Source organism: Lacerta agilis, chromosome 1 (assembly GCF_009819535.1).
Source record: "Lacerta agilis isolate rLacAgi1 chromosome 1, rLacAgi1.pri, whole genome shotgun sequence".
Lineage (NCBI taxonomy): Eukaryota > Metazoa > Chordata > Lepidosauria > Squamata > Lacertidae > Lacerta > Lacerta agilis.
In genome coordinates, this window is record NC_046312.1 from 58475059 (window position 1) to 58498415 (window position 23357).

The 23357-nt window shown below is 38.8% G+C and overlaps 1 protein-coding gene across 5 annotated transcripts in view; it reads left to right on the forward strand.

Moving 5' to 3' along the window:
* Positions 1 to 23357, forward strand: part of NELL1 (neural EGFL like 1) — a 361894-nt gene that overhangs the window by 187535 nt on the left and 151002 nt on the right. For 4 of the 5 annotated variants that reach the window (XM_033150888.1, XM_033150869.1, XM_033150907.1 and 1 more), the window contains exon 13: positions 16559 to 16684. The exons of the other annotated variant lie outside the window; for it this stretch is intronic. In XM_033150888.1, coding sequence (XP_033006779.1) covers positions 16559 to 16684 — 126 coding nt within the window. The remainder of the gene's footprint in view (positions 1 to 16558; positions 16685 to 23357) is intronic. 5 annotated transcript variants of the gene reach the window in all.

The following is a 23357-nucleotide window of genomic DNA, read 5'->3' on the forward strand; positions in this document are numbered from 1 at the left end:
TTTTTTTTACAAAAAGGAAGCAAAAGTGACTTAAAAAACAGTACGAAGATTACCGCCTGTATGAAACCAAAACAGAATGAGAATTTTACAGCGCATCTGTACATGTAAAAGGCAGATCTAAGGCATCCTACCCATGGGAAAGATATAAATTATTTAAGTAAATGAAAGTGCTCAGGGAAATTTTCATTTGGGATGGGCTTGAATCGGCAAGGGTTGAAGGCTGAGAAACTTAATTATTATTTTAAAACAAATTTCACTGCAGCATATTTGTCAGCAGTGGTATACTATGTGTTGCCTGTTGCTGCTGAGCAACAACCAAAATGAAGGAGCACTTCATGCCTTTATGAATAGGCGTTACTTAGCAGCCTGTGAAGCTGCTGCAGTTCTGGGTAGGCATGTTGCTATTGGAATGGCAAGGTGGTGTCAGCACAGCCCTACTGGACACAACTGACGTTCCCAAGCTGCACCCTGGTGAGGGCATGGAGCTGCCTCTTCCTTGGTTTGCCACTGTGGTGTAGAGCCAGTGTGGTGTAGTGGTTAAGAGCGGTAGACTTGTTATCTGGGGAACCGGGTTCGTGTCTCCGCTCCTCCACATGCAGCTGCTGGGTGACCTTGGGCTAGTCACACTTCTTTGAAGTCTCTCAGCCCCACTCACCTCACAGAGTGTTTGTTGTGGGGGAGGAAGGGAAAGGAGAATGTTAGCCGCTTTGAGACTCCTTCGGGTAGTGAAAAGCGGGGTATCAAATCCAAACTCTTCTTCTTCTTCTTCTTCACTTGTCAGCAACAGAGGCATCACACGGCAATTATCCCCACCAAACAAGCCTCCACTGTTTTATAGGATGTTTCCTTTTTCTTTATGTAATTCAGGCCCAGTTTGCGAGCTTCTTTTCCCTTCCTATAGCAAAAGTAACCCCCCCCCATTTCCTTTGTTGAAAAATGTGTTTCTCTCAAGTTGATGCTAATATTGACTTTAAAGTAATTTTATGACACTAGCACATTGTAGAATGCTTTTAACCTCATTCTAAAACAGCAAAGGTTTTTTATGACCCAGAATTGCAGGTGGTCGGAAATCACACATTACATAACTTTAATTATGAGAAATTCAAATCAGCTTTCCTTTGATTAAGAGATTACATGCTACCATGTGCACTTCACAGTGCTCCTGAACATCTGACTGCAATATCTCTATGCTGTTTGGATTTATTTTGTACAGTTCTTCTGAAGTTAGTGTATGTACTGCAAAATTGTGTTGTTAATTTTTGTGATTTGTTACATTTTAAAGGTCAGATTTGGAAACACTTTCAAATTGGTATGTTTTTTTTTTAAGTAAATTATTATTTAATGCAGAGCTCAGTGGACAATGCAGACAAAAGCAAATCATGCAATCAGAAGATTGAAAATTAATTTATTGAAAGGTACTCGGAGAAAAGCCTTCACATTATTAAGGGGATGAGGGATTGATTTAGAAGAGGTTGAAAGCTAACAGCATGTAGATGCTGAAGGGATAAAAAGATGTAATGGTTTCAATTTATTTGAAAGCCATAAACCTCTAGTCCAGTCCTTACCCAATCAAATAAAATAGGAAAGATTAGATTATCTATTTACATGTGTGAAATGACACAATAACTGGAATTTTATGCCCTGGAAAGGAATCTCTAGCTGCTTATATTATATTTAGGTGCCATGTCATCTTGTTTGTCCTAGGTGGCAGCGAAAAACCCTTGTTCTTTCACTGGTCTTCTGCTTATTACTGCCAATATTTGTGTTTCATTTCTAAACCCCATCTCTTATATTGATTATTGCTGTTGATTGATACTGTATTTTTATTATAGTTAAGCTGCAAGCCTAACATCACTTACCTGGGAGTGACCCCCATTGAATTCAGTAGGGTTTTCTTCTGAGTAGACATGTTTAGGATTGCATTGTTACACATTTTCTGACCCACCTTGAATGCTATTCTGGGCAGATTGCCAGGATAGAAATATTTTAATAAAGAAGTAAATAACTGCTTTGCACATAAGGTATACTTTAAGAAAACTTCAGACATACTTATGCAAATAAAGCTGAGATAGAGAATGAAATCAAAAAGACATCAAAGGTGGAAATGCAGTAATGGGAGACTTCAGTTTGGATGTTCTGGCCACCATGATTCATGCAACACTGACTCCACTATTGGACTACTGTAATGTCTTCTGTGTTGGGCTTCCCTTGAGACTCTAGGATTTTATATACTACTGGTATACAAATTTTTGTGCTAGTCCTGTGTTTGTGTACTGCTTCAAACAACCAAGGTACCCAGCATTTCTGCCCCTTTAAATATTATTGTTACCGAAAACATCACAGGGCAGGAGGAATGTAGCAAAAGGAAATGAAACAAACAGAAAGAGAGCTGAAGGATTTGTAAAGTGTCAGGAGAATGGGAAGGATACACATGTGCCATGAATGTTATAGGGACTTAATTCAAGTGGATTTTAATTCTGAAATGTTAGTTTTCAATTGATTTTGAGACCTAGAAGCTTAGTTTTTGATTGAACTGTTTTAGAGAGTTACTGGTATGAAGAGCTAAATGTGTCAGGTTTTAGTGTCAGGATACATTGTGTCTTTAGGCTTGATAATCTGTACTGTATTCTGAAGTTTAGAATAATTTTGCATGTTAGTGTTTTATGCGTTTCAACTAAATTTTACTGTCCTAGTGTGACATTAAATAACTTCCTACACAGGCTAGTTTTCCATGCTTCTAGCTGGCACTGCAGCATCCAACTGGCAGTACATCATTGTCTTTAAAAAACAAAAAATAAAAAATACTAGTACCAGTCAGTATGATTAACAGTACCAAGTCTACTGCAATGAATAGTCCCTGTATTTTTTAATGCAGGCTGACCACAGCTCTCCTGCATTGTTTGATGGATACTCAGATGTTGGAAAACAAATGGTAAAATACTATCCAGGAGTTGTGATTGGCTGATGGTGTTCATGCTTGTTTTGAAGAATCTGTTTATGGTTGTTTTCAGGAATGTGAATGCCCTTCGGGTATTGTAGAAAAGATGTGGTCAACTAAATTCAAGGACCCGCTGTTTGCTGCTGCAACATACAGCAGCTCTAAAGTAGATTTATGCTTCCAGCTAGTTAGAGAAGCAAAATTATATTTCAGTGAATGGAAAATGCAACACAGCTGAGGGTGCCCAGTATCATGCTTTACTAGAACAAATTTCTAACAATGCTATTGAAGAGAAAAGAATGAAATTACTGGTTCATTTCGTAGCCAAAAGCAAAGCAATTATTATTACTTACTGAATTTGGAGGATGAATAAGGGTGGGGAAAGGGAGGCTTTTATGATCATATGTTGGATGGCAAAGTGTTTGCTGTTCCTCTTAAGTTGGATAGCTCTTCTAGTTTAGCTCACTTCTGGTTATGCCTAAGGAATTCAGCACTGTGGCTTGAAAAGCAAAATGCCTCTTCTGGTAACTGTTATTATATGTACAATATTTGGGTATTAATTTATTTGTGTTTTTCATGACCAGGGAGTAGGGATGCACCAGGTAGCTCTGCCTACTAGTCTGTGAAAAAGAGTATGATCATATGCACACTGTACGTGTGAAGGCTTCCTCACAATCCTGATTGTGTCAGCTGGAGGTTTTTGTGTGAGAACAGCTGTATGTGTAAAGGCTATGTTGCTACAGATGGTTGGTGCTTTGTGCTCTTTACAGAAGATTATGGGGCAAGGCTGTTTGGATTGTCCCCACTCCCTTAGTTGATGAAAGCAGGAGCATTAATCAAACACAGCTATTGATGAGGCTAGAGTAGCCACTAGAAATAGAGGTGTAATTTTATTTTATGCTTGAGTAGTGGTGAAGTATTCATTTTGCATGAATAATTGCTATAATGCACCATACCACTTGATTCATACCTCTAACAACTTGTATACAAGTTCTATATATTTTTCTAATTAGAATATTTCTGCATCTCCATGCATTCTCACAATATACACTGAAACTTAAACAGAGCATTGCAGAGAACAAAGCTAGTATTAAAAGAATCTGGAGCTTGAACCAGGAAGATTCTGAATCTGTGACCTAGTCCGGTGCGGCAACTTTGAATGTTAATTGCATAGAGCCTTTTTCAGACACAGAACAGCCAGGTTATTGGAACTCCAACTGCCCAACACAGGCACAGGGGCAAAGAATGTCCACAAACCTTTAACCAGCTCTGAGCTGGCTGGGAACTTAAGAGCAGAGAATGCAACGGCTTCTCTGTCAATAAAGATGGGGTCTAATATACCATACCACTTGTTCATTTTCATATATATATATATATATATATATACGCATTAGAAATAGTCGTGGAATGCAATTGCTGTGATTGTTTGGGAACAATGGATGCCCTTTTCTTTGGAAAGGTAAACAAACTTCAGGCTTCATCTTCATTTAATTTTTCAGAGGCCAAGTCTTTCAGAATGCTATCATATAAGATTGCTTAGGACATAGGGATTCAACATCAATTGTACAGCAACAAATTTATCATTTGGAAATTCTGTCTGTGTGGATTTGAAAGAGTAAGCTAGTCGATCTAGTAGGATGTAAGGGGGCCAAAGGCAGGGTACAAATATTAGGCATAAAAATAAAGCAGTAGAGTGAGTGTCGTTTTGATAAATGCTGATAGAAGTACCGTATTTTTTGCTGCATAAGACACACTTTTTTCCTCCTGAAAAGTAAGGGGAAATGTCTGTGCGTCTTATGGAGCGAATGCATGGTCCCTGGAGCCAAATTGCCCAGAGAGGAAAGGCAGATCCTGCTTTTTCTGTTTTAGAAAGAGCTAAAGGCTAACAAGAGGGAAAGGGAGTGTTGAAAAGAACCCGCTCAACAGCTGATTGCAGGAGATAGGGAGGGAGATAAGAGAGCTAGCTTCCTTCCTGCCCCGCCCAGGCCCTTTGCATAGTAGTTCCTTTGCAAGGGCTGAGGATCCTGGGAAATTGAGTTTTTCGGCCATTTGGGGCTTTCTGTTACTTTTCCTCTTGCTTTCTATTACTTGCTGATGCTTACTGGTTTGCTTTCTTCTTGCTTCCTATTACCTACTGGTGCTTAATGATTTGTACTGGTTTGCTTTCCTCTTGCTTTCTATTACTTGCTGGTGCTTACTGGTTTGTACTGGTTTACTTTCCTCTTGCTTCCTATTACCTGCTGGTGCTTACTGGTCTGTACTGGTTTGTACTGGTGCTTACTGGTCTGTACTGGTTTGTACTGGTGCTTACTGGTTTGTACTGGTTTGCTTTCCTCTTGCTTCCTATTGCTTGCTGGTGCGTACTGGTTTCTACTGGTGCTTACTGGTCTGTACTGGTTTCTACTGGTGCTTACTGGTCTGTACTGGTTTGTACTGGTGCTTACTGGTTTGTACTGGTTTGCTTTCCTCTTGCTTCCTATTACTTGCTGGTGCGTACTGGCTTCTACTGGTGCTTACTGGTCTGTACTGGTGCTTACTGTTTTGTAAGCAATGCTTTTCCCTCTTTGCAAAAGCTGCACAAATCTGAACTGATCCTTTGCAAAAAAAAGCTGTAAAACTTTGAGCTGATTCTCAAAAAAAAAACCATGGGTTTTAGAGGAGCAAAACCAGAAAAATATTTTTCCCCTTGTTTCCTCCTCTAAAAACGAGGTGCGCCCTATGGTCCGAAGCGTCCTATGGAGCGAAAAATACGCTAAGTACTTTAGCATAATTGCACTTGACTATAGCTATGTTAGGAACAAATAATTCATTTTGAATACAATACTCCATTGTTCCTTCTGATCCATTAGTAAAGAAAAAAATTCTATAGCAAGCATGGAAATTGCTATAATTATTTTAATGTGTATTACTGGATATCTTTAGAAGATAGGTGAACAAAAAAAGTTAAAATAAGATCAGGATCAGGATCCCTTGAAATCTATCTGAAAGGTATTATAGAGTTATCAATTTATTTTTGTTGCTATTCCTAGGGTCTGGGATGAGTAAGTAGTTAAAAACAATACAAAACTCCCCCAAAAAGTAAAATATCCAACTATTATACTGTATATAATTAAAGCTACAGGGACACAAGTCACGCTGTGGTCTAAACCACAGAGTCTCTTGGGCTTGCCAATCAGAAGGTTGCCGGTTCAAATCCCCATGATGGGGTGAGCTCCTGTTGCTCTGTCCCAACTCCTGACAACCTAGCAGTTTGAAAACATGCCAATGCAAGTAAATAGGTATAGCTGTGGCAGGAAGGTAAACAACATTTCCATGTGCTCTGGTTTCTGTCACGGTGTTCCGTTGTACCAGAAGTGGTTTAGTCATGCTGGCCACATGACCTGGAAAGCTGTCCAGGAACAAACTCCAGCTCCCACGGCCTGAAAGCGAGATGAGCACCGCAACCCCATAGTCGCCTTTGACTGGACTTAACTGTCCAGGAGTCCATTACCTTTTTAATAATAATAATAATAGCTAAAATAAACTTACTGAGCATGTCTTAAAAGCCACCCCAAACAGAAATGTATTTCAAGGAACTACACAAGATTGGACTTGAATAAACTTATAAGGGAATTCTACAAAGACCATCTTTCAATGTGTCCTTACTGTTTATGTTCAGTATTCGTATAGGTATTGGGAGTGTGTATGTTTTGTTTGCTTTTTTATTCTTATATCTTATCAAAAATAAAGGTGATAATATGTAGCTAATTCAAGGCTTTTAAGGAAGAAGCAATAGAGAAATGTATTAAAGGGTCTCTGCCTTTGAGTATCATTGACAGCAGACACATCTAATTATGTCACTGCAGAATCTGTAACTGTGGTACTACTGAAGCTACTTCACTTCTGAATACTGTAAAAGTGTTTTGGAGAAGAGGAACTGAACATTTTTCTGTGAAAGACCTTAGGAAAATGAGATTAGATTGGCCAATGCATTTCCATATAAACCTAATAAGGTTCATAGCGCTGGAGATCAATATGACTTGTGGTTTTATAATTATTTAATTGAATTGTTGCCTTGGAGAAGTAGAGCTTATGACACCTGCATGCTAACCTACCTCTAAGGAGCTTAAAACAACTAATGTGAGCTTTTGCCATTTTATCCTCACAACAATCATGCAAGGTAAATTTGGCTAAGGGATGGTAACTCAGGCTCAGCAGGAATTTGAGCCTAGGTGTCTGTGGTCCAAATTTTTATCAGTAGCTCCTCTTGGGTTCCCCAGACTATTGCATAGCAATACCTTAGAGTTCCTGACATATACTGTAGAAGCAAAATAAATAATTCAATTTGAACAGGAAAAAACAACTGGTGTTTCAGTATGGTTACAAGCATCAAGCATACTAGGTATTCAAAGAGTATGTTAGAAATATATGAAACCTAATACAGCTACTTTATTTCCATGGATTTTTCAGTGTTGCCTCCTCATATTCTTGATACCTTAGAAAAGACAATGAATCACTACTACTTTTGTGAATAGTGTCTGTACAGGTGGATGTTGGCTTTCACCACAATCTATCAGAAAAAGAAGTGTTGGATATGTTATACAACATACATGTGTTATAATTTATTTACTTTCTATATTTATACACCCCCCTCTTGGATACTACAGTGTTTCTTATATGAAACTCTATATTTTGTGGATAAGATTGTGTATCGGAATGCATATCCCATTGTGAGTACTGCAGTGGTGACAGACAACCATGCTTTTCATACATCTTACAATGTGCACTCTATTACTTTTCTCCAACTCTCCTAAGCTGCAAAAGTTTGTACATCCAGCTGCCAATATTTTCACCAGCAGAAAATAAACCAGATGAAATTGGATAAAAAGGAAAGTTTGAGGATAGTTGCCTGTATCAATGGAAAAGTAATATCCACTTGTTGTGGTTGTTGTTAATTCTCTGCCCTTCACCCTAAGGCCCCCAGGGTTGGTTATATCAATTAAAACACAATATTACAAACAGTTCAAAACAATTTATAGTCACATAAAAAGGTGGGTCTTAAGAATATAAATCTCAAATGTCAGAAGCCAAAGTAAAGAGGTATGTCTTCAACATTTGCCAAAAGTCATATAACGAACATGCCAGATGTTAGTCATTGGACCTAGTGAGTTATTATTATTATCATCATTAATTTAATTTCTATACTGATTTATATTTTAAGGGAAAAAATCTCAAATCTCAATCCACATTAAAACATCAAATAAAACAACCCAGAATAAAACATTACTGAAGACAGTAAAATAGAAAGTATACATTAAAAATAACATAATTAACAGGAAACTAAAATATTACCTTCAAGATTTCAAAATAAGGCATTCCAAAGGAGGTCAACTACAGAATCTACATTTAATGCAGCAAAGTTTACTAAAAAGGGGGAGTAAAATATAAAATGCACGTTTAAAACATTGCAATTAGCAAGGGAATAAAGTATTATTGTAAGCATAGAACGTATCTGCTGGTGTTGCTGCCAATTCTGCCAACAGTGGTTTATGGTGGGCAGCGGCTATGGAAGTTCAGGCTTGATGACCCGAGTCTCCATTGGCTTTGACAAAGCTAACATTTCTGTAAGGAGACTGTTGTTGAAAGCAGCCTCGGGCATTTCCTCAGCCAATATCACTTGGTCTGTTATTAAAACCAGACTCTTATTCAGGTATGTTACCAGTTTACTGAGATTGCTTCTGAAGCTCTTATTCTGAGCTTTGGGTGCTGTTGCAGCTGCAGGGCAGACAATGTCACTTTGGCTTAAGTTCTGCTCCTTCTTCTTCTCCCCCGCTGTCTGCTTCAATGATCCGAGGCTTGCCATGTTTGTAGGAGGGACCAGCGGCAGTGGGGGCAGGAAAGGGCAAGTGGGTGATGTTTGTGGCAAAGGATTTGGGAGAGCAGGAAGGGCAGCCAAGGTGAGAAGCAACCACATCCCTTGTTGATGTAAAATGTATGAGTCACAGAGTGAGATTCTGCCATAAGGCAAAAACTGCTCTTCTTAAATACCCTGTACTAAGGTTTTCATATTGTTTACATACTCTGTTTACTAAACAGCATTATCATATATGCAAATTCTAAATGTGTTTGAAAAATAATTTGTTTCAGACTGTCAGATGCCTTATGAATATATTATCAAGTATCCTAGTTTAAGTAAAAGTGGCATGTTTTCTATTAATGCATTTATCAAAATTCTGCAGCTATTCACTTAGGGTTAAGAAAATCTCCTTTCTGTTGAGAATGTGAAGTGTATATATTTATTTCTTGATATTTTTTTAAATGGCTTAATTCCAACAAATGTTAATTACTTGATTTTGTATGTCTCTGTCTAATGCTAAGAGCCTTTTAAAGAAAGAGGTGTTCATACATAAATATTAAATAAGCGAAGAGCTTCAACTTCAGATTTGACTTAACGTGCTGCACGTTAAGTGAAATTCAGCCTCCTGCTTCCTTGTTCTGCTGAACACTTGCTTCACCTCCACAGTTTATTCCTTTTAATATTTCTGATGACAGAAATATTTCTTATTCGTAAGACCATTGTGATATTTCCCCCCACCTCCAGTCTCTCTTAATCTTTGCCGCACCACTTCTTCCCTTATGTCTGCTCTTTCTTCCTTCAAAAGCCCTGCCCCTTTGCTCCTGTAATTCTTGGTGGTTGTTTTAGCTCAATTTCTAAGCATGCTATTTTCCCAGACCCTGGGACTTTGTCTTACATCCTGCCAATAATATGTCATTTCTGGGCTTTGTGTAAGATTTCTCTCTCTCAGTCAAGTGGATATTTTAATTTTCTCATGGAAATTGCATTTTGAGGCAGTGCTGAGGTACTAGATGTATAGAAGTTTCCCAATGCCTGAAATAAAGCTCCTATGCAGCCTTATAGCTAGAGCTGAACTTCCACCTGTCCGTTGCAAGAAGATGCCCTTTAACTCTTATTCACTGTCAGAGCAGCAACTCTTTTTCTTTCAGAGAAATAAGAAAGGAAGACCACAACTGTTTTTATTTCCTGTGCAATTTGTCATTGTGACAGATCATGTTGGGAAGTCTTTCCTTGTTGGTGTACCCCCATTTTATAAGGGTTCCCCTAAAAAGTACTATACTGGTTTGGTTGAAATGACTGAAAACCCCTAAACTGTTCGGCAAGTTGGGTGAAGATGTTCTAAGCCTTACTGACATAGCTCTTCCCTCAAGCCTAGCCCTGGTGGGCGGAATGAGATTTAGATTTACTTTCCCAAAGTTACAAAACCTAAAGAAGCTTGGGAAGGATCTTTAGAACATGGCCAATAGCTTAATGACTAAACAGTCTTAGTGCATGGGGAATATTTTAATGACAAATTCCGGGTACATGTCCTTTCTGACCAAAGAACTCAAATGTCAAAGCATATCCAAAGTTTCTTTAGGAAAAGAAAGAATCATGCACATGGAATTCAATATAATAAAAGAGAGATAATCTTACTTACCGTAACTATTTACCTTTTACCTCTTTGAGCATAGTCTTGGATTTCAGAGTATGTGTGCAGTTCCTTTCAGAAAGGAGATATAAGATCTTGCAGAGCATCTTTGGTTACCTGACTTGGGTGGGTCTTAGGAGACAAAGGGACCAGGGCAGGGGTGAAGTGGGAAACTACTAACCTGCAGGCCATACTTCGCCCATCAATGATTCAGATTTGGCACACATTTTCCTCAAATCATGATCACCTGCCCAACACCTGTGACATCTAGTGTGGAGCAGGTAAAGACAAAGCTATCAATGTGTAATCAGGAACCATAAACTGTGCTCCCAGTTGTTCACTGGTAAGGGAAAATCAGGCTTTGGCTCTACTATCAGGTGATGGGTGGTAGACCTGAAGCCTCAGGTGATTTAAAGCCCCGTGCAAGCCCCATGGCAGCCAATAAGGTGGAGAATTGTGAAGATGATGGCCATAGTCAGTAATCAGGAAGGCCATCCCAGATACAGCAACTGATACTAAGATGATGTCACAGTCAAGGAGTCTGAAAAGGGAAATGGGAAGCATCCGTGATTGGGAAGTAGAGACCATGGTTTGGCTGTGAAAGCACAGTGCTCTGCTTATTGAAGTGCTGCCTGGGCAACCCAGAATTTCAGATACTTAGAAGGGCCTTAAGTGATGACTGGCAAGAAGGAAGAAGCCTTTGGCTGAAGCACCTAATACTTCAATTGACTTAGCTGTGGCTGGAACTAAAAGGTGTTGTTTTGGGTACCTGCAGTGTTCAACATTCATTGCCCCTTTTTATTGATATCTGACAAGATGAAAGAAATTAACAGACAGTATGAGCTTCCCAATAGATCAGTGGAGCTATGCCAGCTTGCAACACTGAATACTGATGCTCCAGTATTGTCTTTCTATTTTTGTTAACACCTGCTTCCTTTTTTTATGGGAAGGTCAGGTTTGTGTGAGTGATAGCTATCAAATGATAAGCTTAACACTTGATAAGCATACTTTCATTGATGTGCTGATAAGGCTGTCTGTGACAGCAGAGACATGATAGCCATTTCATTCAGTTATCCTGTGATAAACATGGTTGGTTGAATTGGCCTTATCGTATTTCAGATGCATGGGGGATATAGCTCTCTTTGGATGGCTGGTTTCCAGTTATTGTTTCAGTAAAGAACAAAATGTCAAGAGAATGAAAGCTGCCAGAATGCAAATATTAATGATGTACCTCCACATCAGATGAATGCCGTCATCTACTATGCCACACTAAACTATGTAGTATGATGCAGTGATTCTCACTGAAAAGCTTTAGCCCCAGTGACTCCTTGTCATTACAGCAAACTAGCTTATGCAGATGGAAGTTAGTGATATGTGAAGGATCATTATGCTGTGTCAAGTTTCATTTTAAAGACCATAAGTAGAACATTTTTTATAAGAAAAGCAAACTACATCACCATTGCAGGGAAAGACATAAATCATATATTTTTATCACCTCAAAAGACCACCAGAAGACAAGCTCTAATATTTCAAATGCGACAAGCAATCTACTCACATGAATCACAATTTGAGTTCCATTATAGCCAAAGTGATGTGTACCACATTGTGGTTTATGGATAGTGCTGTTACAATGTTGCAGATTTTTTTAAAAAAACCTGGGCATTTAGACTTGTGTATTTTTACAGATAAATGAAATCACAACCATTACTTTACATCCTTTGATCTGAACATATCTTAGCAAAATTATTTTACTAGCAGAAAGTCTTAGGGGAAAGGGAATGGTGTTTGTTTTAAAAGTTATACTTTTACAGTATTTATTTATTTGGAAACCAGTTCTATACAACCAAAAATCAACAATTAAATTACATTCACAAAATTTATTAAAACACACACACACAAAAAAACAGTGAGTCAGGTTAATATATCAACATAGCTGGATCACTCCTCTTGGAAAGCCTGTTTAAAGAGCCAAGTTTCAAGCAAGCACCCAAATAGATGCCTCCCTCATGTTTATGGGAAGTACGTTCCAGAGAGCTGGTGCCACCACACTTGAAGCCCTGATCTTGGTAGACAGAAGATGAATGTTGAGAGCTGGTATTAACACCTGACTTGGAAGAAGATGGTCTTTCAGATATTTGGGGCCTAAGTTGTTTAGGGCTTTAAACACTAATGTGAATGCATTGGAGTTGGAAAAGAACTGGCAACTAATGCAGCTGTTTTAAAATGGGTTATATGATAAGGGACTTTGCAGGCATCATGGCACCCAGATGCTTGGTTGGTGAACCCCATTACAGACCAGCCAATCCCTATATAAAGTGCACTGCAGTGATCCGTTGTAGAGGTTAGCAGTGCTCGGACTGCCATAACTAAACTATCCCAAACCTTAGTTGTCACCTCTGTTGAAGCAGACAGAAGTAGGCATTCCTAGCCCCTGAAGCCAGTTGGGCATTCAGTGACAGATAGGGATTGTGAAGCACATTCAGCCCATACTAGTAACCCCATCCAACACAGATAACTGACCTGTTTCTCAGACCTGGAAATGGTTCATCCAAAGAACCAATGATAAAATACCATTGAAAGGGCACAATGATGAAGAAGAAGAATGTGTGAAGAATTGAAGCTGAATTTTTTAGATCCAAGCAGCAAATGGATTTAGACCACTGTTTTTGTACAACTGTTCCCATAACCCCTGACCACTGGTCCTGCTAGCTAAAGATGATGGGAGTTGTAGTCCAAAAACAGCTGGAGACCCATGTTTAGGAAACATTGATTTATACCATTGAATGTCATTTAGCCCAGTACTTTGCCGCAGTCAATGGAACTTGCATTATAGTAACCATGCTTCAGATTCTGCACAATTTTTTTTTAAAGAATGGGCACCTGCAGGTCAGTGGAAGAATTGCTTCAGCAGGTTGCCACTGTTGCTACTAGCCATTCACTGCATTTGTCTGCATCTCATTCTGCCCCACAGTATGGTGGGGTTGTGCTACTCACCTGACCTCCTTCCGGCTGAGTCATTGCAGCATACCAGAATGGAAAGTGGGAGGTTGGTGCAGTGGCACCAGCAGAGCCAATCCAGTACTCCAGCTTGTTTGTGCGCTGCCGTGCTCTTCTCCATCCCAGGATGCTGCAGTGGCTTAGACAGAATGGTGCTGTCTGCTGCTAGCCTAGACTATGTCACCAAAATCCAGCGGGCAAAAAAGCCTACATATTGACAAAAGGCTACTTTTATGGAACACCATTTTTTTTTTACCTTTAACCAGCCTGTAAATTTACCTGTAGCTCCTGTAGGGAGGAAAGCATGGAACCTAAGATGGGAGTTAGCAACTGCAAGGAGCTAGAAGAGAGTGTCATACATGCTCCCATGGTAGTGGACCTCGGTTGAAATCAGAGGTATACGTAAATAAAGGAAGACAATGCCACACAGAAAAGATTCAAAGCTGTAGATTTTTACCCTTATTGCTATCAAAAGTTTAATGTAAACTTCACTGGTATTTTAATGAAAAGTGGCATGTAAATATTTTATGAATAAAAATAAACTAAGAAACTTCCCCCTTTTTTACTACAAGAAAATGCTAGTTAAATCTGTAACATTCAATGTTTTTTCAGCACTCCCCCCTTTTTACTGACATGGCTCATGTCTTTCAAATTCATTGTTAAAGCTTCAGACAAACATGGAACCATGTCAGGTTAATTTTTAGATGGATACCTCACTAGTTCTGACATATTTCCTATCTCTCTCCCTTTATATTTATGATTCAGTATTATACATGATTAAACAAAACCCTTTCAAAGGAATGAAATAAAACCCTGCATTGTTTTTTAAAAGATAGCAAGCAGAGCAGTGTAAGCCTGTACTTACAGCCAATTGTGCCCCATATGGCTGCAGAGCACTATGGTTTGATAGAGAGAGTGACTCTTTTTCCTTGCCATTTGTCTTTCAGGCTTTGACAAGTCCCCCCATTTTTCAAGGGGATTATCATTCAGAAATAGCAAAAGCAAGGGGACTTGATCGCTCAAGGTATTTGTATCCCATCTTTTGCCTTCAAGCCATCATTTCAGATTCAGTGCAGACCACTCACTGATCAAAAGTCCCTGTCAGTTGACAGCTGCTTGGTGACCAGTGCAAAGTGATTTCGTTAGTTGCTCAAGCTTCCTACTTACTGTATTGATGTCTATAGGATAGTAGTGTTCATGACAGCTGGTCTGCTTTGCACTCAGCACACAAATACAGGATTGCATCAGCGTGGAGGCAAAACCCCTTTCATCATTTCTACTGACATGTAGTAGAACAAAGAACAATGAAGCTAGTTCTGTTGTCCTTGTATTACCTATTCAGACTCACATGAACTCTGTCAGACTTTCAGAGTAATCTGTATTCACTCCAGCCAACCAGAAAAAGGTATGTAACAGGACAGTATTTCCTTAACACCGATACTGGGATAATAAGAAATGTAAAACTGAAATGACTCATGCAAATGCAGTTTATGTACCAGGAAGATCAAGCACAGCTGGACAATAAACTCATTTTTAAAGCAAAAGCCATCTGCATCCCAAATATTGCCTTTAGGTAAATCCTAATGCTGGGGTTCTTAAGCTTCATCGCCACCTGTCCAAACCTGCCCCAAGTGTAACTGAAATAAAACGGAGGCAGATGGTGCACCTTGCACATAACAGTTTTGTCCCTGATGGGGTGAGCAGATCAAAGGAGACTAGTAGGAGCTGGTCTACCCACAAAATGCTTTAAGGTACCTATGGGAAAGGGATCCAAGAGACGAAGAAAAACACCTGTGAATAATAGAATTTTTCCCAGAATTGTAACAATGCTCTGCAGCCTTTCTAGACTATATCATACCTTTCTAGAACATATCATACCTACTCCCAACTTTGGCAACTTTATCTTCTTCAGTAATTTGAATGAGGTCACATGCATATTATTAAGAAAAGGGAGACTTTGTATTCTGTTTGCTGCAAAACCTAATATATTTGGAATGAGACGTAGGGCATATGACTGATAAGAGGGATAAGTAAAATTCCCCCTGGATTTTTTTCTAGACTCCTTCTGCTGATATAAGAATCAATCCAGATAATGTTTTGTCTGATGAGGATTCTTAATGGTTGTCTCATATTTTGATGTAAGTGAAATTTCTTTGACAACTCAGAATGATACTGTACTGTTACAGGCATGTTGTTTTGTTGTGTACCATAAAACTTTCTGGGATTTTGTATTGTCTGCTAAATAATGGGGAATAGGTAAGTGCTTAATGGGGAGTTATAAGTATCTAGCATGTGAATCATGTGCCTCCACCCAGGTTGGAACTGGGACAGAAGCTATTTGATAGTTTTGTCTGAATCTACTGTGTGTCTTAAAAGGAACTGAAGGAGGAAGCAGTTTTCAGGTTTGGAGGCTTGATTAGAGAGCTGCCTTGGGTTCCAGCAGCATTGTTTCAGTGTCTCTAGTCTACCTGCACATATAACCAGGTGTATCAAGAAAGCGCCATCTGCCTTCCTAAGTGTCTTGGTTCACAATGCTTTCACAGCTTGACTGGATGGATCTAGCAAGAGGCCACCTCTATGATACAGAAAGTATTCTCTCCTCTGGCAGAATAAAGCTAGGTCCATAGTGGGAAAGGGTTTCCCCAGCACACTTGAGCTACGTTTCCTCCAATCATTCATGTTCTGAAAGGGATTATTCATTAAAAATGGAGAAGCAGTTTGCAGAAACATATAAAGTACTAATTGTACTAACTCAGGTTATTACTCAGGCTACTTGTCCCCAAGGCTGTCCTACAAAGTAGGCCAACCTTATAAAAGGTGATGTTAACTATTAACTTCTTGAGGAAATAGGTTCACAGGCCTTTTATTGAAATCAATGTGCTGAAAGAATACATGTCTAATTTGTAATTGACTAATATAACCTTTCTTTTTAACACTTCACAATTTTGGAATACTCCAATAGATGAGTAATTACAGTTAGGAGTGGTGGTCAGGAGGAATGCCCACAAAGTTAATTGCAGAATTGTAAATGTTCTGCTTTTTGTGGATATATGTTGGATATTTTTATGTAGTATTTTTCATATTTCAGTATTGTATCGCTGAAGATGTGCAACTGTGCAGCTGATTGCAATCTCATGGGGTGTTTTTCCCCCCTCAGATATCGATGAGTGTGCTGCTAAGATGCATTATTGTCATGCCAACACAGTGTGTGTTAACCTGCCTGGATCATATCGCTGTGATTGTGTCCCAGGATATATCCGCGTTGATGATTTCTCATGTACAGGTAAGCTCTTAATATGATCGCAGTAACACCATGAGACTTTATTAATATCCAGTGGTGTTCACATGGAAGGAATGAAATATTCTTCATATTGTATGAAGGCAATACAGTGGTACCTCGGGTTACAGACGCTTCAGGTTACAGACACCACTAACCCAGAAATAGTACCTCGGGTTAAGAACTTTACTTCAGGATGGGAACAAAAATTGCGGCGCGGCGGCACTGGGAGGCCCCATTAGCTAAAGTGGTACCTCAGGTTAAGAACAGTTTCAGATTAACAATGGACCTCCAGAACGAATTAAGTTCTTAACCCGAGGTACCACTGTAGATTTATTCCTTGAGGGAAAATACATCCTTGAAAGTTAAAGAAATGTTTTTTTCTCAGAGGGGGGGGGGAAGGTTTTCCCATATTTATATTAAAAAGTAAGAATTTAGAATCCAACTGTTTAGACTTCTCTAGAGTTGTGACACCTCATTACATGGTTCTGCAGTATATACACAGGTTATTTCTCTTCTTAAATGCTAAATTTACTGTCGGGGAAGTGGGAGAAGAGAGTGCTTGGACTGAGCCAGTTTCTGCTGCTGCTGCTGCCGCTGCCGCTACTGCTTCTCATCCCACCCTCCAATAGAGAACAGGAGCAGAGGAATATGTTATGGGGTGCCAGGTCCTGGTGTGGGGTACAGAAGCCTTTTTGCATTTGTGATGGAGGTGACTGGCACATGGAGTATATTTCATATGGTTATTATTTACACATACTGTAAAACTGACTTAAGTATTTGTTTGAATAGCCGTTAGGGGAATGTTTTTGCTTGTTAATTGTTGAGAGTTAATATTTGCTTAGTTCTTGAAGAAGAATTTAACAATATGGAACAAATACAATAGCTTTAGACATCAAAGTCAGTAAATTTTTAATCTATCAGTAAAAAGCAGTAATGAGAAGTCTTAAGAGAGCATTAGTGTTTTTAACTAATATTTGCAGGTGGTTTGTTGGAAGATTAGGGAAAAAAATAACATGTATTTCCTCTAGAATTTCAGAAAATCTTGTTCTTGCCAGTACCTGAGAAGATAACTCCTGACAGTTGTCTTAGGAAGGCATGGATAACTTTTAAGTTTTATTTCTTTTGTTTTGGGGCAGTGAAAGGCACTGTTTCTGAAATAAAATGAGCATTTTAAAGGGCTTCCTCTCTTTTCACCTGGAAATATGGTCAATACAAAAAACAATATGTGAATGATTATTGCAGAATTCATCATGTTCTGAATATATACAATTCATAGGGCAAGGTCTTAGGGAATAAACAGGGGCTTGGTATGGAGCAAAAAAAACAAAAAAAACAAAAACCAAACAAACATAAAACATTGTATCTTCAAAGGATGAGGATTAAGGTGCACAGCAGAACTGGATGTATTCCAACCTTGGATCTATTCAGGATTACAGAAATGTACAGATAACTCACAACTTGCACAGGGATTATGTTCTGGGGATTGTATGTACTGTAAAGCTGAAATTGTGTATTGTCAGGACAAAGTAGGAAACTGCCTTTCCTACTTTTCTTAAGCCAATGGGATCCAGCAGTGCTGAAGGGGGTGCCAAGATTGGAGACAGAAGTGAGCACAGAAGCCTGGGGTGAGGCTGGTGCAGTGCACCCGGGTGATGTAGGAGGAGTCGAAGAGAAATTCTGGGAGGTGACAGCACTGAGACCATCTCTGCGATAGAACTCCTCACCTGTAACTTTGTCCCCTCCCTGCCCCAGGTCCAAACACAGTCCATCCCAACCCACTTGGCCTCTCTCCAGGGTCATCAACAAGCAGCTCCTCTGAATTTCCTCCCAGCCCCTTCCTGATCTGACCAGCCTCTCTGCAATGTCTCTTCAGGATTGTTGAGAATAAATTTGAGAGACGTAATGCCTTCCATCCATTGCAAAAGCTTGCTATTTATTCCTGCCTACTGCTTCCTAACAGTTACCAGTTTATATTATGACTTTTACTCCTTGACCCTTGGTAACTAAGCTTTCTTCATAACTTTTCACAAGGGGCATCCTTAAAAAGTATTATATATAAATATATACATTTCTGTGTGTGTGTGTGTGTGTGTGCGTGCGTGTTTCTGTTGCATCAGAACTTTCATGTACATGCAGTCTATTTTTCTTCCTAAATATTTTTTTTACTACTGACTTTTCATTTTTGAAGAACTAAATCTGTCTTTAGAGATTAATTTTATAGCTCATCATTCAAGTGTATTTTGGTGTGCTTTTGTGCTACAGTGAATTGCTTCTAACCTTCATTTCCCTGTTGCATCTGTTACATGAATTCGCTAGATTGTCTTTGGTAGGCAATAAAGAAATCTCTAGATTCTCATATCTATAAAAGAATGAGTTTCATATGGAGAGTAGAACAAGTGTAGACTGACCTGGCACAATTTTAACAAATGGTCTGTGAAAAAATAAACAGTGATTTGCCAAAGGTCTCCCTGGAGCTAGAAAGACATCTGAAAGCTTTATATAATTGCATTTTCAGTACAGATCCAATAGTGGGTATTAAAACCCTTTCATGCTTTTGTGAACTGTCTTTGTATAGTGGGAAAGGGCTATTTATTCAAACTGATATGTTCTCAGTTTGTCTCAACCTGACCACACAATAAAGGCTTTTCCTAGTTTCAAGTATGTACATTTTCTCTAATTTGGAAAAGACTGAAATTTTCTAATTGAGGCTTTTGTGTTTTGTCAGAATGCAATTGATTATAATTCACCTAATGCTGCAGTGTAATTTAAGAAATTCATTGTGGGTATGTATTTATCCACTGTTCTCAGTTGCGGAAAAGCGTTACTAAATAGAGATGTATCCCCTTTGTGGTGGTTTGGTGCAGAAAGAGGGAACAATTGAGTTTCAGTCAGGTGACCTGTTCAGGGTGGTGGGTTGGCCCTGAGGCTTGCAGTCTGTGTGGTGGAGTGATGGGATAGGTCATCCACCTGGGACTATGGGGCCTTGGGCAGTTGTGTGTCTATGTGATACAGAAAGACCTACCTACACACCTTCACAGCATAGCCCGAGGAAAGTGTTAGCTGGTACAGCCATACCTCCATTTCCTTCAGACAGGGGTTTGGTTGCCTAATGGCTGCAGTTTTAACTTATATTAGAGTTTGTTCCAAACTGATAGTTGTTTTCCTCTGCAGGTGTTTTTATTGGTTTAAACTTAAATAAAGTTCAACTCAGCCTGTGTATCTGACTCTGTTCAGCCTTCAGGTTGCAAACAACCTTCCTGTTTAGGGCACACACTGAATTTTTCAACTTTCAAATTCCAAAAATGAGGGGTGCTTAAAAAAAAAAGGTGTCCAAAATATTTTTTTTGTTTAAATTATATAATTTAGTTTTGCTTGGTAAGTAAAATGTGTGTAAAATTGCACAGACATCATTAAAAATGAATGCCAAATACTTGCAGTTATATTATATATTAATATCTTTATTCATTATTATTATTATTATTATCATTTTCAGAAGGTAAAATTAAAATTCTTTGGTTTTCTAAAAGCAGTTTATCTGCTTCTTCAACAAATTAGATTACTAAGCTAAATGTTGTCTAATAATAGATTTGAATTCCTCACAAGCAAAAACATACTTTTAAGATTTCTCACCAAATTAATTTGCAAAAATTAAATTTCAGCCCCTAAAATAGGCTATGATCTACCTGTTTTCAGCAGAAGCAATCTGTGCAGACTATTTATCCCTTCCCTCTGCCCAGCGGACTGTACAGGGTGCTGACTGTTGGTCCTTTTGAGAATCCCAAAGCCACTTCCCGTCTCCCTACTCAGAGCAGTGAATTGTCTGTTTTTTTAAAAGAAGAGCTGAATAAGCATTTAAGTGGAAAAATGTATAAGGCATCCTAAAACCTTAAAAAAGTAGTCTACAGCCTGACTTCCTCGACACTGGAACTAGGTATGTGCATAATTACAGACCCAAAGGTGTTCTCATCCTACAGCAGAAAAATAGATAAGCACTTTCATGAAAGTATTAAATGCCTTGCTTGTGGTGGTTTTATCCTGCTATTCCGTTCTGTACGTAGGCATAGTAGTAGGCTGCAATAATGCAACGAGAATGAAATTTTCAGAAACTCATTGGCTGTAGCCAAAGTTGTTACTCTCTTCCACAGAAACAGCTGTTACAATTTTTAGGGGAAGAGCACTGAGTGTGAAATGTAATCACAAATCCAATAAGAATTCCTCTATTTTCTTAAATCCTTGTGCAAGATTCCGCAAACTCATTCTCACAACCTTTTTTTTTAAAAAAAATCTCCAGTAGAGTGTATATGGCACTGGTTTTTGTATTGTTATGAACACCTGATACATCATGACACTGCACTTCAGTAAATCTTCCGCCAGCTGTAATGCAAAAGGTAACCTAACAGTACTAAGGCATTTTCTTCTGCTGCTTACAATTCTCACAAGAATCCAGCCTAATGGATTGGTAGCAAGACATTTAGTTTTGTGCTAGCATTTGTGGCTTCTATTTTTAGTGCAGTATTGATTGATTGATTGATTGATTGATTGAATCACTATGTGACACCTAAAGCTACTGGGGGGGCGATAGATTACCCCTTAAAGTCTAAAATATTTGTGTGTAACATGAACACATTCCAAATTCTGTGCACACACATTCTTTTTGTTCTTTCCTTTGAGAAAAAGTTCCACAGATATGCTCAGGGATCTTACTAGCATTCCTGTACTCATAAAAAAGAGAACAGATAAGGTCTTATGTGTGCATGCGACTCCATGCACATTTCTGATTCCCTATGTTCATATCAGAGGCACTGCAATACAGGGCCATGCCTCACAGTTGGGAATTGTGTTTCTGAATTGCTAGAGGGAAATATGTGAACCGTTCCAAACAACCTGTCTGTCTTAATTTTGGCTTGATTTGTTTGTGTTACTTATTATTTCTTCAAGGTTTACATTCTCAAAATGTGAAATACATATTGGAAGCAAAAAGAAAATTTGTAGATAGGGTATAGTAGATTATTTTCATGATGTACCATTTAGGCTAGTCTGTTTCATTCTGCAGGAATATAGATTTGTCATTGAAGTGTTTTATTTAAGAAACAGCTTCTGCAATAAAAATGTTATTTTTGGACAGCATGCATGTTGTTGTTGTTGTTGTTGTTGTTGTTGTTGTTATGATTTATAGTGCATAGAGATAATTGAACTTAATAGCTTTTCTGTCACCATTTTTAGTTTGGCATTTATACAAATTTCTCTTGTTGCTTCTGAAGAAATATAACTGCACACATTGTATTGTATGTGGCTATCAATAAATGGTAAAAGAAAAAGTACAGTATAAAAAATATCAAGCCAGATCCAGCTCTTTTTGAAAATGTCTTTCAGACCAAAATGGGTTTTGAATGGTGCCATTTCTGATGTTAGATTTGTGCCCATTTATTTTTTCGCATAGCGATTTAACTGTTTGTTGCATGTGGAAAGCAAAAGAGAATTTCTGGAAGATGTTGGAACATGAACAATAAGTTTCTTATTATGGTTGATATTAGGTCCTGTAATAACGTTGTCAGAGTTGGCACCTGAGTTTGTTGCAGGGTATGGTCTCTATCCATCTCTGTTATCGGGCTCATCATTGCTGATGAACAGCTGTTTTAGATTAGTGTGCTGTCTCTAAGCAGAGACAGGCCTACAACTTGAGGTTATGACAGGTAAACATAATTGTCAAGGATGGGCTGTAGATAATTGTTTTTTTAAAAAATTATTTTTAATTTTATTAAACAGCAAAATCATACACATAACTCAACAGAATACATAACAATTTCAAAACACACACTGAAAAAAAACCCACACACACTTCTATATACAACCCGTATATAGTTTAACAATACTAAAAGAATAATCCTAAAAAGAGGGTAAAAGGACAAACGAAAAAAGGATGAGTTGCTGGTGTAGTGTTAGCTGGGAACTGCAAGTGACAACTGGAGTCACAATGGTACCTTCACTGGAAGTATAATCTTGCTTAATAATAATAATAATAATAATAATAATAATAGAGTGAGATGAGCGCCACAACCCCAGAGTCGGACACGACTGGAACTGATGGTCAGGGGTCCCTTTACCTTTACCTTTTACCATGGATCTGAGGCTCCAATACTTTGGCCACCTCATGAGAAGAGAAGACTCCCTGGAAAAGACCCTGATGTTGGGAAAGATTGAGGGCACAAGGAGAAGGGGACAACAGAGGGCAAGATGGTTGGACAGTGTTCTCGAAGCTACCAACATGAGTCTGACCAAACTGCAGGAGGCAGTGGAAGACGGGAGTGCCTGGCGTGCTCTGGTCCATGGGGTCACGAAGAGTCGGACATGACTAAAAGACTAAGCAACAACAAGGGCTTGCAGAAAGCTTCAGCAATGTGGTGGTCACCATATCCCAAACAACAAAAACATCAACTTCTTGTTGTTTTGCTTCTGCTATCTGCTGAACACCCACGGTCAGCTACTGGACTTTAGGTTGGACTTGGGAAGTCTCATCTGGTGACTCTTCAAACAAGTCATGAAAATGTATCTCATCAACCAACTCACCTAAAGCTTTGACAGTGAAGTACTGAAAATTCCTGTAGGAGCTGCTAAGCCCCTTTTTGAAGTGAAATAAGTAATGTTTTCACACACCTTAAGCAAAAAGGCATAGGTA